A 15,477-nucleotide genomic window follows, 5' to 3' on the forward strand; every position below is an offset into this window, starting at 1 on the left:
CATTGACCCTCAGTACGCAGCATCATTCAAAGATCTGTTGTTTCTCGTATAACATTCAGGTTTTGGTACAATGTAAGTTGGCTTTATTTAGATAAAATCAGATGTCCTGATCTTTTCTTCATCAACTATGTTTTTTTTTTTCTACTTTTGTGGTTATTAAAAATGATCCTGATTTAATTTTTCAAATAATTTACAAGTTTATCTATCTTTGATATTGGGCTTATTCTTGCATAATCAATGCAATCAAATGATGCTTTCTCATGTTATCTCCTATCCCCTAACAGCCTGAGGCATGTTACCTGGTCAGGTGGCTGTGTGTGTTCAAGTGAGAAGTGATTTCCTGCCCTGAATTCACACCTTTGTGTGCATTAAATAAACAGATCTAGAGGGGCTAATCAGCATGCAATGATTAAACAGAGCAGCTAGTAAATATCGCCACTGTTGGGCCTGTTTATTTTCGGCGAGGAAAGAAGGACATGATGCTGGAAAAAAAACGGCATGGCACTGCTCCATGCATTTTACACTAAGTCATATAGTGTTGGTTTTTCAGAATCTCGCAACCGGAACTGGGTGTCTTCCACGTAAAATTTAAAACCAAATATATTGTACCTATCATCATATCAAGAATTTAATCTTTCATTTAATGTTTGTTATTGTTGTGATTCATTAAAATAATAAAAAATAAATAAATTGAACACTTTATTTAATATAATTTATACACTGGTATTTTAAAATTTACCGGACACGATAAATGGCACAGTTTCAACTTTTACCGGACATGCGTATAAAAACTACCAGAGATCGCCAGTAATCCGGCATGTTTTGCCAACTCTGATATTTTGATTAAGGCCATCGAGTGCAGATCTGTCCCATCTCTAGCTTTTATATACAACATTTAAACAGTTTTGGTGGTGAATATTATACATTTATTGACTGGGTTCGAGGGCAACGTGCATTTTGAAATGGAATGACCAAATCCCTTGTTCCAAATTTAGTCGGAAAAAGTATATTTTTTGTAACCTTTTTTTTTGTACTTAATTTGTACTTAATTTTGGAATGGGTAGACCTAATAAGAATTAATCAGACAATGGAGGCTGCATGACAATAATATAACACCATTTTTATAAATGATCTTCCATTGCAGAATGATTAAAAAATGTTCAGATTACAATATATAACTTCAGTGTTTCCTTTCGGAGTGTGTAAGACAAACCGTCGTATTGTTTAATAGATAAAAATTGACCAATAGGCTTGCCTTCCACTTTTCCTGCTCTGATACACAGCTGACTCCAGTTGTTGCAACCATTTTTAACAATGTTATATTAGGCGTTGTTTGTAATTAAAATGTTAAAGATGACCTCTTTTATGTATCTACTCAAATAAATGACAAACTCTTTGTTATATTTTAGATTTGAGCTGTGTGTGAGAAAAAATATCAAAATGGCTTCAAACTCAGGTGGGAAAATCCCTCTAACAGCTGACCCTGGAGGCAGCAGTACAGGTATGTTGTATAAGTGCTAGCAAGTAAATAGATTTACATATGATTTTTGAGTACTAGACTAAGTAACTGTTTTGTTAATCCACGATTATCCTATTTCTCTTACATTTAGGCAACATATCTTCATCTATCAGTTTATTTTGTTTTATTTCATACTTCAGTGGATCCTTTACAATGTTGTACTCAGGTAACCAGTAAGGACCTTGGGCCTCTTAGCTATGCTATTTGATGAGGAGTTTATTTTTGGAATGTCTCTTGATATTAATGACATACAGATCAAATTCAACTTCTGTATTGGTGAATTTTTATGAAAGTTATGGCCCTAGACTTTGAAAAATTCTAATAATTCACTGTCGCAGGCAGGCCGAATGGTCGCCTCTTAAAAGGAATACAAAGGACTGTTCTTTGACTATATTACATTTATTGGCTTAGTACAAAATTTAAAACTTCAAGATGGTTTGCTGTTTGGGCTGAATGGCTTCATGGACCGTATGGGATCTACAAAATTATTGTAAATTACATACATTATAACATTTGTATCTAAAATATACTAACTGGATTCATACTCGTGCATATCATAACATTAACTGTATACTTTACATTTTACTGCATACTGCATTTTACTGCATATACTCTAGCATTTTACTGCATACTGCATTTTACTGCATATACTCTAGCATTTTACTGCATACTTCACACAACATACGAAATATTTGCGTACTATACACATGTACTTTACACCATACATTGTAGCTACTACATACTTTTAATATACCTGTATACTATTAGAATAATACTTGAAATGATATCAATGCAAAAATTACTCAATCACATAATTTACATCAAAATTAAGAACTAAGGTCCTTGGCCATTTCAGGAAACTGTATAAGATAAAACCTTTAAATCAATAAAACAAACTTACCTCAGAAGAGATGTGAAAGTCTGGTCAAAACTTTATGAAGAATACTATTGTCAATACTCGAGCAAGTCAAGTGCGTCTGCTCTACTCAATTGCTACACCCAAACTGACTACAAAATCGCACAGGATTTAAACCCGCCAAGTAAATTCTACTGAACAAATAAAATGTTATGGATCACAGTTATGACATTTAAGTTATTATTTACATAGCAAAAAATTGTATGTTAAAATAATTTAATTTTGTTTGTATTCTAGCCTCTGATTGGTTAATATCCAAAAAGGAACACAAATTATTTCTGTATAACCTGGTTTGGTATGGGGACACACCCCCCTGACAACCAACTGAATCGTCTGTATCCATGCAATCCTCTCATTTCCAGTCCTCGGGATTCATGGAAAATTCCAGATTTAATAAATGTACCTTTAATTCAAACAGTAACTTGGATCTTACCACATGTAAACAAACAACATGGCTGCTAGGACTATGTATCAGTTTTTACCTCCCCTCGCTTCCCATCACTTCCGTTACTAGGGTTGTATTATTGAGCGGCAAATTTGAACTAATAAAAAGCAACGAAATTTTACACCCACACTTGTTTAATGATTTTAGAATTAAATTATAAGGAATGACTCTAATTCTTGGCCAAATTATTCGAGTATAACCTGGTTTGGGTCAGTTTACGCTGTTTTATAATCCGCTTCGCGGATTATAAAGCGTAAACTGACCCAAACCAGGTTATACTCGAATAATTTGGCCAAGAATTAGAGTCATTCCTAAAATATATGGAACCATGTTTGGACGTTAATTGTGACATTCACTGTTTTCCAGACTTTTTTGACTATGCTTGTAGGTACCACTAATGATTTATTTTTTTGTACCAATATGTCTGTTGATATGGATGACTTACAAGTCAAGTCTGAGCTTTGAGTTGATTGACCCATTTTAACAAATGTTCTGGCTTTTATAGACTGAAATTTCTAATAATTTACTGCTCTCATGACATTTCCTGTGCTTGTTTATAAAGAGCTAATTTTTAGCTCACCTGAGCCGGGAAAGGCTCTGTCTGTCTGTAAATTTTTCACATTTTTTTACTACTCGTGAACCACCGGGCCAATTTCAACCAAAATTGCCACAAAGTATTCTTGGTTGAAGGGGGTTCAAGATTATTCAGATGAAGAACCATTTACTCTTCCAAGGGGAGATAAATAAGAATAAGTAACAAATTAATATCTTTTTTTTAAGTCTTCTCAGGAAATCTGGACCAGAAAAATTGAAACATGTGAAAGCATCCAATCATGACCCCAGGGGATATGGTTAGGCTATAATGGGCAATCAAAGCTGTACAAATGAATATATAGAAAAATCTTTAAATGTCATCTTCACAAGGACAGCTAATCCATGATAAGTCATATTTATATGGAAGCATCCTCAGGAAGTGTAGATTCATGCAAGTTTAATCAAATCATGACCCCTGGTGGTAGGGAAGGGCCACATTTATTTAATAGGTACTTAAAATTTGAACATAGGATACATAGGAAAAAATCTTCAAGAGTGGCAAAGCCATGATTAGTCATATTAATGTAGAAGCATCCTCAGGTAGTTTAGTCATTTTTTTTTTCAAATTATAACTCCTGGGGGGTAAGATACATCCACAATAGGCATTCAAAGTTTTACATAGGAAAAAATATTGAAAAATCTACTGATGAAGAACAGTAGGGTCATAGTGACTTAAGTGAACATTGTGGCCTATGGGCCTCTTGACAGCTCTACTGGTCAGAGACCAGAAGAGCTTATGGTGTCTGTTGTCCCTCCATCTGTCTGTCTGTCTGTCTGTAGACAATTTTTCAAAATGCTACTCCTCCTACAGTTTAGTCTGAATTCAATGTAACTTGACACACAAGTAGATTACACTAAGCATCCTCAGTTTGTTCAAATTATGACCCCTGGAGGTAGGATGGGGCCACATCTGGGGATCAAAACTTTGTATTGGAATATATAGGAAATATTTTTAAAAAATATAGTCATATTAAAACAGAAGCATCTACAGGTAGTGTAAATTCTAATTTTTTGAAATCATGACCCCTGGGAAACAAAACATTGTATTGTTATCTTATTTAAGATGGACCCCATTGGAAATAAGCTCTCGAGCTTTAATGGGTTATCCTGGTATCAACTAGTCACAGTGGAATTATATTTCTAATAATATGGTTTCCTGAATATTCATTTATAAATCTATTTAAAATTTATGGATTCCCATGCAAATATTGTCTTTCGAATGGTTATGTATGAGGGTGGAAAGTTCATGGACAACTGTCATAACTTTTTTACTTTACGTCATATTATGTCCAAATTTGGTAGAAATGTTTCAACAAAAAATTCAAACGATGTGTATAAAAATTTTTTAAATAGCGTGATTTATTTTAAACTTATTTTGAGTTTAAAAATGTGAAAATCGGATCGCGGCGCAGGTCAAAATTTCGTAATTTACAATCAATACACTAAATAATGTTTGTAGTTACATCCTCTGTCAAATGGCTCAAAAACAGAAAAATCTTTAACGTTCAAATGAAGAACTGTTACATCGTTTCATATTCCAAATTATGACTTAATATTTTGCTTCATTGAAAAGAAATCAATTTTGGAAGATTAGTCCTCATTGAAAAAGGAAAAAAAGATGACGTCATAGAACATTACAGAGCAGCAGTTAACGATACAATTTTGTGTTGTACTCTGGAAAACTGCAGAAAAAAAACTGAAAATGCTGGAGGAAGTAGGAAATATGTCAAAAGTGAGCCATGCATATGTGTGTACATGGGACAGGTGGTATTTGAATGATAGAGACTCTGTATCAGACCAGGAATATCTGTGAAGAAACGGATTATCTGTAAAAATCTGTTCAAAAATTTTTAAAAGTTTGGAAGGTCATGGTGAGAGTTAGGCGCTTCTCAGTTGCTAATTTCAAGTGATTAAGAAATGGTTTTAGTAATTAAGTGCACTGGTATTGGGTCATACTGTGTGAAAGAGGAAGGGCCACTTAGGGCCTTTTTTGGTCCTGTGAATTTCTGAAAAATCAAAACTGCACAGTTTTATAGTCAAGAAGGAAATAAATTTCACTTGAATCCTTGCTGACTAAATATCTAGTGAAAATGACGTAATTTTCTTGCTAATCAATGCATTATGACGTCATGAATTGTGTCATTATTCACATGTCCTGGATATTTCTTCAAAAATGCCCAAAAGATGATGCTATTTTTCAATATTTCATATACAGCACAACCTCCGATCCAAAATGTGCTAATATATAATGAAAGAACTGCTTATGATGATTATAAAACATATTTTTATTTTTAGATCGAGGGGTGTGCTCATATTTGAATTCTTTGCTGAAGGTTCTCAAATACACCTGTTTTCTGCAAAATTCTGGAACATTGCAAATTCACACAACCTGTTTTCCAATACCTGGACTCTATAGAGGGAACTTTGTTTTATATAAACTGAAAGCACCAAGTCTCTACTTTATATTGATGATGAAAATGGGACATAGGGTTTTAGTCAATGGATTGGTATCTCTACAGGACCATTTTATGCATAAAGTGAACATAGCTCTTTATAGGGGGAGTATTTTTGAGAACCTTATGATGCTATGTTTTAGACGTTGCAATGTTGTTGAGTTTGCTCCGTGGTTACCAAACATGTTGATTTTAAAATTAAATAACGACTTCTATTAAATCACATAGAATGAACTTCACAAATCAACAAAATAAATATTTTTACATATAATAATGTGCTCATTTTAAATTTCTTGAAGATAGTATAACAAAGATTGACATGGTCCACAAACTTTCCAAACAACCCTTGTACATGTATAGCTGTGTGTATTTGTTTTATGTATGATGGCATGATACCAAATAAATGATGATGATGATGGGGATAGAGTGATATCAAATTTTTACATAGGAATATAGAATAAGATTATTCCTGACAAAGTGTTAAGATTCAGATCTGTTCAAATCATGACCCCCAAGGGTAGTTTTACATGGGTTTATAGGTAAACCTCAGTATGTTGAACACTTTTATGCAAATACCATGGATATCTTGAAGTGAGTTGATCATCCTGGCTGTTTTTATGATTTTAAAAAATCCAGTGTCTTGAACAAGGAAATCTTGAATACCTGGCTTATCTTAAGTAGATTTATGGTCCCAAGTTAAGTGCTAAAAACACATACCTTATCTCAAAGTCCAATAAATTTCTTGCTTCAGTTGGTTGATTTCACAGATACATGTAAGTACACAATAATCCCATTATTCTAATTTTATGGTCTGTTAGGTATTGCACAGGGTCATGGAACCCATTGCTGATAATCAGTCCTAATTAGCCCCAAGCTGTTGGTTTTTGGTAGCTAAAAATTATGCAGGCCAGGTGATTTGAAAGTGTTAATGAAATGCAGGATGACACGATAATGTTACAGTGGCTTGGGGATGAAAAATAGGAATTTAAATACATGTATGTCAAAACACATTATTATATATCAAAGTAAACACTGAACACATCAAAGTGATATTGAAATCAAGAAATTAAACAAAGACATTATTTTGAGTATATTAGAAAGTATTATCAGCTAGCATCAAAAATCTAAATCTTCAGTTCACATCATGTCTGATAAACACTCTAACGATGTAGTGCGTAGACTTTGTTTCATTTTCAATTCATTGTAAACATGCTTTTTACTGTTGATAAACATTATAAACTGAAGTGCTTTTGTTTTTAGCTCTTCTGAGCCAAAGACTCAAAGAGCTAATGCTATAATGGCCATTTGTGCGGTGTGTGGTGTGTTAGCTGCAATAATGTAGCCCTCTCCCAATTTTTTTTTTGGGGGGGAGAGGGCTACAACTCCTTAGGATCGTCGTAATGGTGCAAGTGCGGGAGTGATTCACTCCCGCACAGATTTCGGTGAAATTGTCAGTAAATGGCTATTTTACTAACATTTCTTACCTAAACTCCAGAAATGTAATTATGCAAAACATAAATTGATCCAAAAATATACAGAGCAATTCATATATCGGTTATTTTTCGTGTATGTCAACATCACAACTTGAATTTTTCCGCCATGTTTACTGACCTTGACCGATCTTATTTTAGGACAGCCAATGAGAATTTGGGAGTGGATCTTTAGGAGTTTCCTTATTTTAAGCATAAATATCGTTGTTTACAAAAAAATATCACATGGAATGGTATTATTTATCAATATTTAGTGATACCTTATAACGCAATCATTTATCAACACCGACATTTGCTTTATCAAGTTATTCTAAAGTTGAAGCACAAGTCTCAGTAAATCATGCGAGAACTGTCATGGCTGCTGAGGAAAATGATTGGTAAACATGCAGATTTATTTTACCTGGTTTTCGTGTTTAAAGGGCTATGTTGTTGACAGTCAATAAAAATTTTGTCTTATTAGAAGTAAGTTAAATGTAAAAACAATTTATTTTGCCTGCAGTCACCTGTATTTAAATATATATTTGCACCATTACGGAGATGCGGTGGAATTGCAGCCTCTCCAGAAAATATCAGTTTAAAAAAAATCGGAGAGGGCTACATTATTGCAGCTGTGTGGTGTGTGTAAACTTTTTAGAATATGGGCCATATCTCAAGAACCCCTTGGCCAATTTTTGTCAAATTTGTCAGAGTATCCTTGGCCCAAGGTTCAGTATTTGCTTTAGTGTTCATACTAAAACTAGGGATGTGACCTTCAAACAAGGGGAGACAATTAAGAAAATAGAAACAAAAGTACTGGTTGCTAATAAATCTTCTCAAGAACCATTGGGCAGATTATCACCAAACTTACACACAAGGGTGAGGATATGTTGTAAATTAAAAATTTTTCAAGGCATTACCCTGGGGCAAAGGGCGTGGTCTCAAGGTCACTTCAATTTGACCAAAAATTAAATTTTGTTAAATCTTTGATATTTTGCTTACTATAGGGACTAGGATCATCAAATCTTGCCAGTTTGTGCATCTTACAACCTCATATCATGCTGACTCAAAAGTAGGTCACAATGACCTATTTTTAGAATTTTGCAGGCATTTGTTTTCAAATTGTTTAAGAGGTATATTTTGGACACTTTAAGACCTATGATCATCAAATTTTGTCATTTGATGCAACTTGGGTCCTCGGTGTATGTCAACTGAAAAATAGGTCACCATGACCTACTTTTTGAATTATCTTTTTCTTTGACTTATCTTTTTCAAAATATTTAAGGTCATTATTTTAGATACTGAGAGGTTTAGAATCATCAAACCCAGTAAGTTGATGCATCTTGGGGCCTTAAAACATATTTTTGAAAAAGTAGGTCACAGTGACCTACGTTTTGAAATTTGCAGGCATTCATTTTCAGATTGTTTTAGAGGCATATTTCGGACACTTTAAGGCTTACGATCTTCAAACTTTGTCAGTTGATGCATTTTGGGTCCTCAAAGTATGTTAACTGAAAAATATGTCACCATGACCTACTTTTGAAATTTTATGGCTATATTTAAATATTTCAGGTACTAATGGGCTTAGAATCATTGAACTTTGTCAGTTGATGCATCTTGGGTCCTCGGAGTACATCAACTGAAAAGTAGGTCACAATGACCTACTTTTGAAATTTTATGGCTATATTTAAATACTTTAGGTATTAAATGGCTTAATTTCATTGAACTTTGTCGGTTGATGCATCTTGAGTCCTCAGAGAACATCAACTGAAAAGTAGGTCACAGTGACCTACTTTGAAATTTTATGGCTATATTTAAATATTTCAGGTACCAATTGGCTTAGACTCATCAAACTTTGTCAGTTGATGTATTTTGAGTCAGAATGGCAACTTAAAAGTAGGTCACAGTGAGTCAGTGACCTAATGGAAGGAATATTTAATACATTTTCCCTCTAAACAATTCAAGCAAGGGGTTTTAGAAAGTGAATGAAAAATGTAAGAGAACAAAAACTTTTCTCCCTCTCTTGAATATCTGGCAAAGTTTATGATACTGTATGTGTACTTAAAAAAGTGGGCTTCATTTTTAGCGGCTTTGGCGCAGACAATGATGCGCTAATTCATGAATACTGCTAAGATATCATTCATAAATACAATATACGGCACGGACATGTATAGCCCTAATGCATGATTTGACCAAAAATCCATACCCAGTGATTGCGCTAAATTTTGAATATGCCAATTTATGTAAACGTACAGTATTTAAAACACACACGACAGTCATTTGTTTTTCATTTACTTCAGACAATAAAAAAAAATGGAAAAAAGCAATTACTTTAATATATCAAATTCAAATTTTGTAGGGATTGGTGTTATATAAAGTTATTTTTTATGAGTCTTGGACTTAGTGATGAGATAATGTTGAACCCTGTGCTCTATATTTAAACCTCATTAATCCGGGTGTGCGTGTTCCTGAGCAAATTGTCCAGATTAATGAAGCATCCTGATCATTACTGAAACATATATATGGTATATATAAATATAAACTGCAGGCATGTAGCACCAGGGGGCCTGGGCACTTTTTTCCAAACATAACTCTTTACTATTGAAAATGTTCATTGAAAGGCCCCCCACTTTTTGTTGCAGTAATGTAGTAAAGGGTAATGTAGTAGTGCATGTATAAAATTTGATATTGAAAGAAGTTCAATTTTTTTTGGGGGGGGGCTCGTCAAGTTTTTTTTTTTTTGCAGATAAGTTGAAATTTTTTTTCTCTCTGGCTCCCCCCCTTTCAAAAATGATGTTACGTCCCTGAATTGTTCCTGACAAATTTTGTCCGGAAGGAAAGCAACTGGATTATTAGCATCTGGATTAATGAGGCTCACAGTATATATTTTTCACAGTTTATATTTTTCATTTGTATAACCTCTGTGCTGTAAATAAAAGACTGAAATATAAATCAGTATGTTTATTTTGTTTATTCTGCAATTTTGCAGAGAATGGTGGTGTCGCTGTTGGTAATGTAGATAATGCATGCAATACTGGTACATTTGAACTCAGTGATAAACATTCTGAATGTGGCCACACTGTTGAGGGTATGGTCCCCCCTACTGGACATGCCCAGAGAGAAGGTGAGATTAATCAGGCATCTGCTTCATATCATGCTGAAGAGGACATCAAAATGGGTAAGAATTTTCCTGAAGCAAATAACCAAGTTCCAGTTAAGGATAAAAAAGTATTGGCAGCAAACAATGATTATACAACTTCCCTAGACAAAGACAACTCATTCAAAGATTCTAACAAAGTTGAATTTCAAATCCCAGCTTGTAAAGCATCTGATAATGTTAAAGAAATGGCAGATGAAAGACAGGGTAATGAAAACAGACAGCTGAACAAAACAGAAGATGATGATACAAGACCTTGTTATGAAGACATCATTGGGCAGGACCTTCTGGAGTTCACACAAGAGTCAGTTAAATTAACTGAAAATTTATCTGATTTCAATGAAATGGACAAAACTGTTAGTCATAGCAAAGAGAGTAATAATGAAGTGAAAACTGATGAACAGACCAAGACAGGGCAAAGCAAGACCATAATTTTTGAAGGTGATGAAGAAAACAGAGGATCCAAACCCTTTGATTCAGAAAAAAACGTGGAAGAAAGTGCTAGTTTTGTTAAAGAAACATCTATTTCTTCAGATAAAATAAGTGCCAAAGTTGAAAAAAAATTAAGTGAATCAAGATTAGAAGAAAATAAGACTAAGTATGGGAAGAAGGTTGATGATCAAGGGAGTAGAGACACTATAGCAAATACTGAAGGTGATGAAATGGGCAGTAGAGACACTAAAGCAAATACTGAAGGTGATGAAATGGGCAGTAGAAACACTAAAACAAATACTGGAGTTGATGAAATGGGCAGTAGAAACACTAAATCATATACTGAAGGTGATGAAATGGGCAGTGGAAACACTGAAGCAAATACTGAAGGTGATGAAATGGGTAGTAGAAACAATAAAGCAAATACTGGAGTTGATGAAATGGGCAGTAGAAACACTGAAGCAAATACTGAAGGTGATGAAATGGGCAGTAGAGACACTGTAGCAAATACTGAAGGTGATGAAATGGGTAGTAGAGACACTAAAGCAAATAGTGAAGGTGATGAAATGGGCAGTAGAAACACTAAGGCAAATAATGGAGTTGATGAAATGGGCAGTAGAAACACTAAAGAAATTACTGAAGTTGATGAAATGGGCAGTGGAAACACTAAGGCAAATACAGAAGGTGATGAAATGGGCAGTGGAAACACTGAAGCAAATACTGAAGGTGATGAAATGGGCAGTAGAGACACTGAAGCAAATACTGAAGGTGATGAAATGGGCAGTACAAACACTAAAGCAAGTACTGAAGGTGATGAAATTGGAAGGCCAGACACAATTATGGATGCAAATGAAGTTTCTACAACAGAATCAGGTACAACTGAGAAAAATCCATCTACAATTTGTAAGATGGGTGAAAAAGAAACCTTGAACCCTAGAGAACATGATAATGTAGATGCAGTGATGAGGGAAAAACAAGATAAAGAAAGTGAACAGTTTAAACATATGGATGTTGAACAGGATGACTTCAAAGAAAAAGACAACACTGATCAGCACCCTTCAAAATCTTCACAGGAAATGGATGATAATGCTAAAAAGTCAACTCATATCAAAGGAAAGTCAGAAAACAACCCTAGTGATGAAAATAAACCCAGAGAAACTGAACAAGAGCTCAAGGAAGGGAATGGAGAGAGCTGTGATGCTGTGGTTGAAAAGGTGTCAATTAATTTTAAACATGGAGATTCTTTGGATAGAGATATGGTCAATACTCATGAATTCAGTAAAAATGTCATTGCATTGACAGGATCTTCTGGAGCTTCAGAAAAAAGAAATGAATTAAATGGTAGCTCATTTCAGGAGGGAGATGGATCTACAGAAGATGATATTGGTGCTGCTAAAAAATTACAATTCAATTTTGTGGCCAAAGAATATGTTGATGTTGGAGAACATGTCCAGGAAAACTCTCCTGTTGTAAAGCAGCCTTCAGGGGTTTCTGGACAGAATCACTCTGATGAAAATATTAAAGTTTCATCCATTGTACCAACTATGAAAATACACTCACTTGAAACTCCATTAAAAGATCTACAAGACAATGGTGTCTTTTATTTGAGCATACAGGATACTAAAAATCCAAGCATTAGAGGGGATTCTATTCTTCAAAACATCCATTCCATTGACCAAAAAAGCAGAGTATACAATACATCAGATTCACAATCTCAGAATTCTGGTGGTGCTAAAGGGAGGAATGTCCAATTGAAAAGAATTAATCCTGAAGAGAAAGTTCTAGACAAAGATAATGTTACACACCAAGCAAGGTCTTTTGGTATCTCATCATGTGAAATGAAGAGCGATGAAAGAAAAATTTCTTTTGATACACCAACAAAGCAAATGGAATTTACTGAAGGAACAAGAGGGAGATACCTTGAATATGAAATGTCAAAAGGAGAAATCCTAGCTGTTGATGCAACACAAAAAGAAGACACCAGTCCCATGAAAGATGAAAGCATGCATACTGGGACAATTCCTAATCATAATCATGAATTTATTAAAGAATTTGAGAACAAGAAGAAGGATTCAGAGAAGAAGTTGTTTCACCAAGAAGCTACATATTTAAAAATTGAGTCTACCTTATCTGGATTAAATGAAGATAGTGAAAGTTCAGATGTGGAAGGTGATAGTCAGTCTGTGAAATGTGGAAATGGAGAGGAGCTTCCTGAGATGAACAGAAATTTGAGCCATCCAGATACAACTTCAGTCCAAGTTCAGAGATCATTAAAAATAACAAATTTTGAAAACCAGCTGGACTTGTTATTTGATGATATTTTGTCTGATGATACAACTTTAAAAGAAAATACAGAAGAATGGAGGAAAAATACGAAAAAGAAACTTTATAGTTTAATGATTAACAATCTTCATGTATTAAGTCAAGAATTGACTTCCTTTGTTGGAGGTGTCTCAAATGATGAGATAGCTTTAGAGAATCAAAATGAAGGTAATTCTTTTTTAACTTTTCTCCCAAGTTTGTTGCATAGGGTTAAAGGGTTGTAAGACTTATAGCCAGTCTGGATAAATTAATCATTTTCATAGACCCTCCAACGGTCAGAATAATGGCATTGAATATATTAAGGAAATAAGGTATCTTTTTAAAACTCTTATACAGGTTGGTCATGTGATCAAATTATAGAAATTAAGGGCTTTATGGCAGATTTGTTGATGTACCAACCAACCCTTATTTATATCTCTGAGTCAGTAAAAGTTTAAAAATGATAAGTTATAATATTTAAAATGCATTTGTTACTGATTTATGACAAATTAATATTTTCATATTATAGTTTTAAACCCATGATATGATTTATTTTAATTTCCAAACCTCAATGGTATAAATTGGATATGTTGAACATGTCAGACCTGACATCACTTTGAATATCATGATGATTAATTATGACTTAACAGTGAATTTATGGTATTTGAAGAACCTGTTTTTATGCCTTGTGTCAAAGAGTTTTATCAGAGGGAAAACATTTGCAAATGTAAAATAATATATATTTATAAAGAAAAATATCTAAAATTTCTCTTCTCAAACACAATAGTTATCCACAATTAGTATTGTTATACTTTCATGTTAAATAATAAAATTTGATTGGTTCATTCAACATTTCATAATATTACCCTTAGTACAAGCAACAGTCACTTCACAATGGGTAAGGTAATAACAACGATAATGTCTTGTGGTTTGCCGTAAAATTCTTAAAATGTCAGTTGTGCATTTAAAAGAAGCCAGATAAACTTGACTTTAATCAAAGCTTGTGTCCGATGTGGCTGAATTGAAAAACAAACTACAGATGAAAATTGCGTACAAGTGAAGAAATAATGAAACTTTAGGTGATTAAGTACCCTCTGAGTATCGAACAAATAATATTTTGTTTATTGTTTAACGTCCCTCTCGAGAATTTTTCACTCATATGGAGATGCCGGTGGAGAGCTACAAATTTTGACCTATACTCGGCACTCAGGGCCATTGAGCAGTGAGGGATCTTTTTCGTGCCAGCACCTACTGCGACACTGGACCTCGGTTTATACTGTCTCATCCGAAGGACCGGTCTCCACGTCCCACAGTGGGATTCAAACCCGCGACGTAAGGATCAACTCCTTACTCCGCGACTCTTGAGCGAACACTCTAACCACTGCGCCATGCGGGCGACTCGAACAAATAATAAAGATGTCGGTAAATCTTTCTCAAATTCAAAAAAAAAAAAAAAAAAAAAAAATCTTGGAATAAAATAAAAGGTATTACAAAACATTTAATGAATGTGTTCTCATACAGGCCAAATGCATTTTTTCAACCCCTCGAACCAAACTGTTTGCCTTGGGTCTAATGGCTTCAGGCAAATAGTTTGGTTCTTGGGTCCAACAAATACATGTATGCATGTTGCCCTTGAACCCAGTCAATAAGTACATGTATATAATTCTTATATGCACTGCAGCATATATCCCAATTTAGCTTTCAAATCATGGCCACTGGAGTTTGGATGGGGCTAATATTCAATATTTGAATAGTTCAATATTAGAATATTATGTACACTGTAAATATATATAGAGAAAAATCTTCAATGTTACAGGCCAGGGCCATACTAAAACAAATTGATATGCAAACATCCTAAGAAGTGAGGATCTTTGGCCAATGGGGTTGAAATGGGGAATTTTATAGGATAATTTTTTTTATAGAACTTGAGTTTTGTAAGGAATGCATATGTTGTCTGCTATTTTATCTTAAAGATGAGGATAAAACTGACATATAGGAAATAGTTTTATGAATATTACAGTGAACATAGAGTCCTCGCCAATTTGAAAAAAAAAAATTATGTTGCTAAAATCAATCAGCACGATATGGGGTATATGTTGAGTGGGTTATATGAAAAGAATTAACAAGATCATGATACTTGGAAAACCATCAAGGTCCAATTGGGCCTTTTGTAAAGACTGCTTATGAAATTTTT

At 34.1% G+C, this 15,477-nt stretch overlaps 1 protein-coding gene across 1 annotated transcript in view; it reads left to right on the forward strand.

Moving 5' to 3' along the window:
• LOC133180422 (uncharacterized) overlaps positions 1 to 15,477 on the forward strand; it is a 175,800-nt gene that overhangs the window by 91,947 nt on the left and 68,376 nt on the right. The window contains exons 15-16 of the mRNA XM_061314952.1: positions 1,410 to 1,501; positions 10,383 to 13,472. Coding sequence (XP_061170936.1) covers positions 1,410 to 1,501; positions 10,383 to 13,472 — 3,182 coding nt within the window. The remainder of the gene's footprint in view (positions 1 to 1,409; positions 1,502 to 10,382; positions 13,473 to 15,477) is intronic.

This window comes from Saccostrea echinata, unplaced genomic scaffold (assembly GCF_033153115.1).
Source record: "Saccostrea echinata isolate AGI-Se365-2 ecotype Australia unplaced genomic scaffold, CSIRO_AGI_Sech_v1 ptg000006l, whole genome shotgun sequence".
In the NCBI taxonomy this organism is placed as follows: Eukaryota; Metazoa; Mollusca; class Bivalvia; order Ostreida; family Ostreidae; genus Saccostrea; species Saccostrea echinata.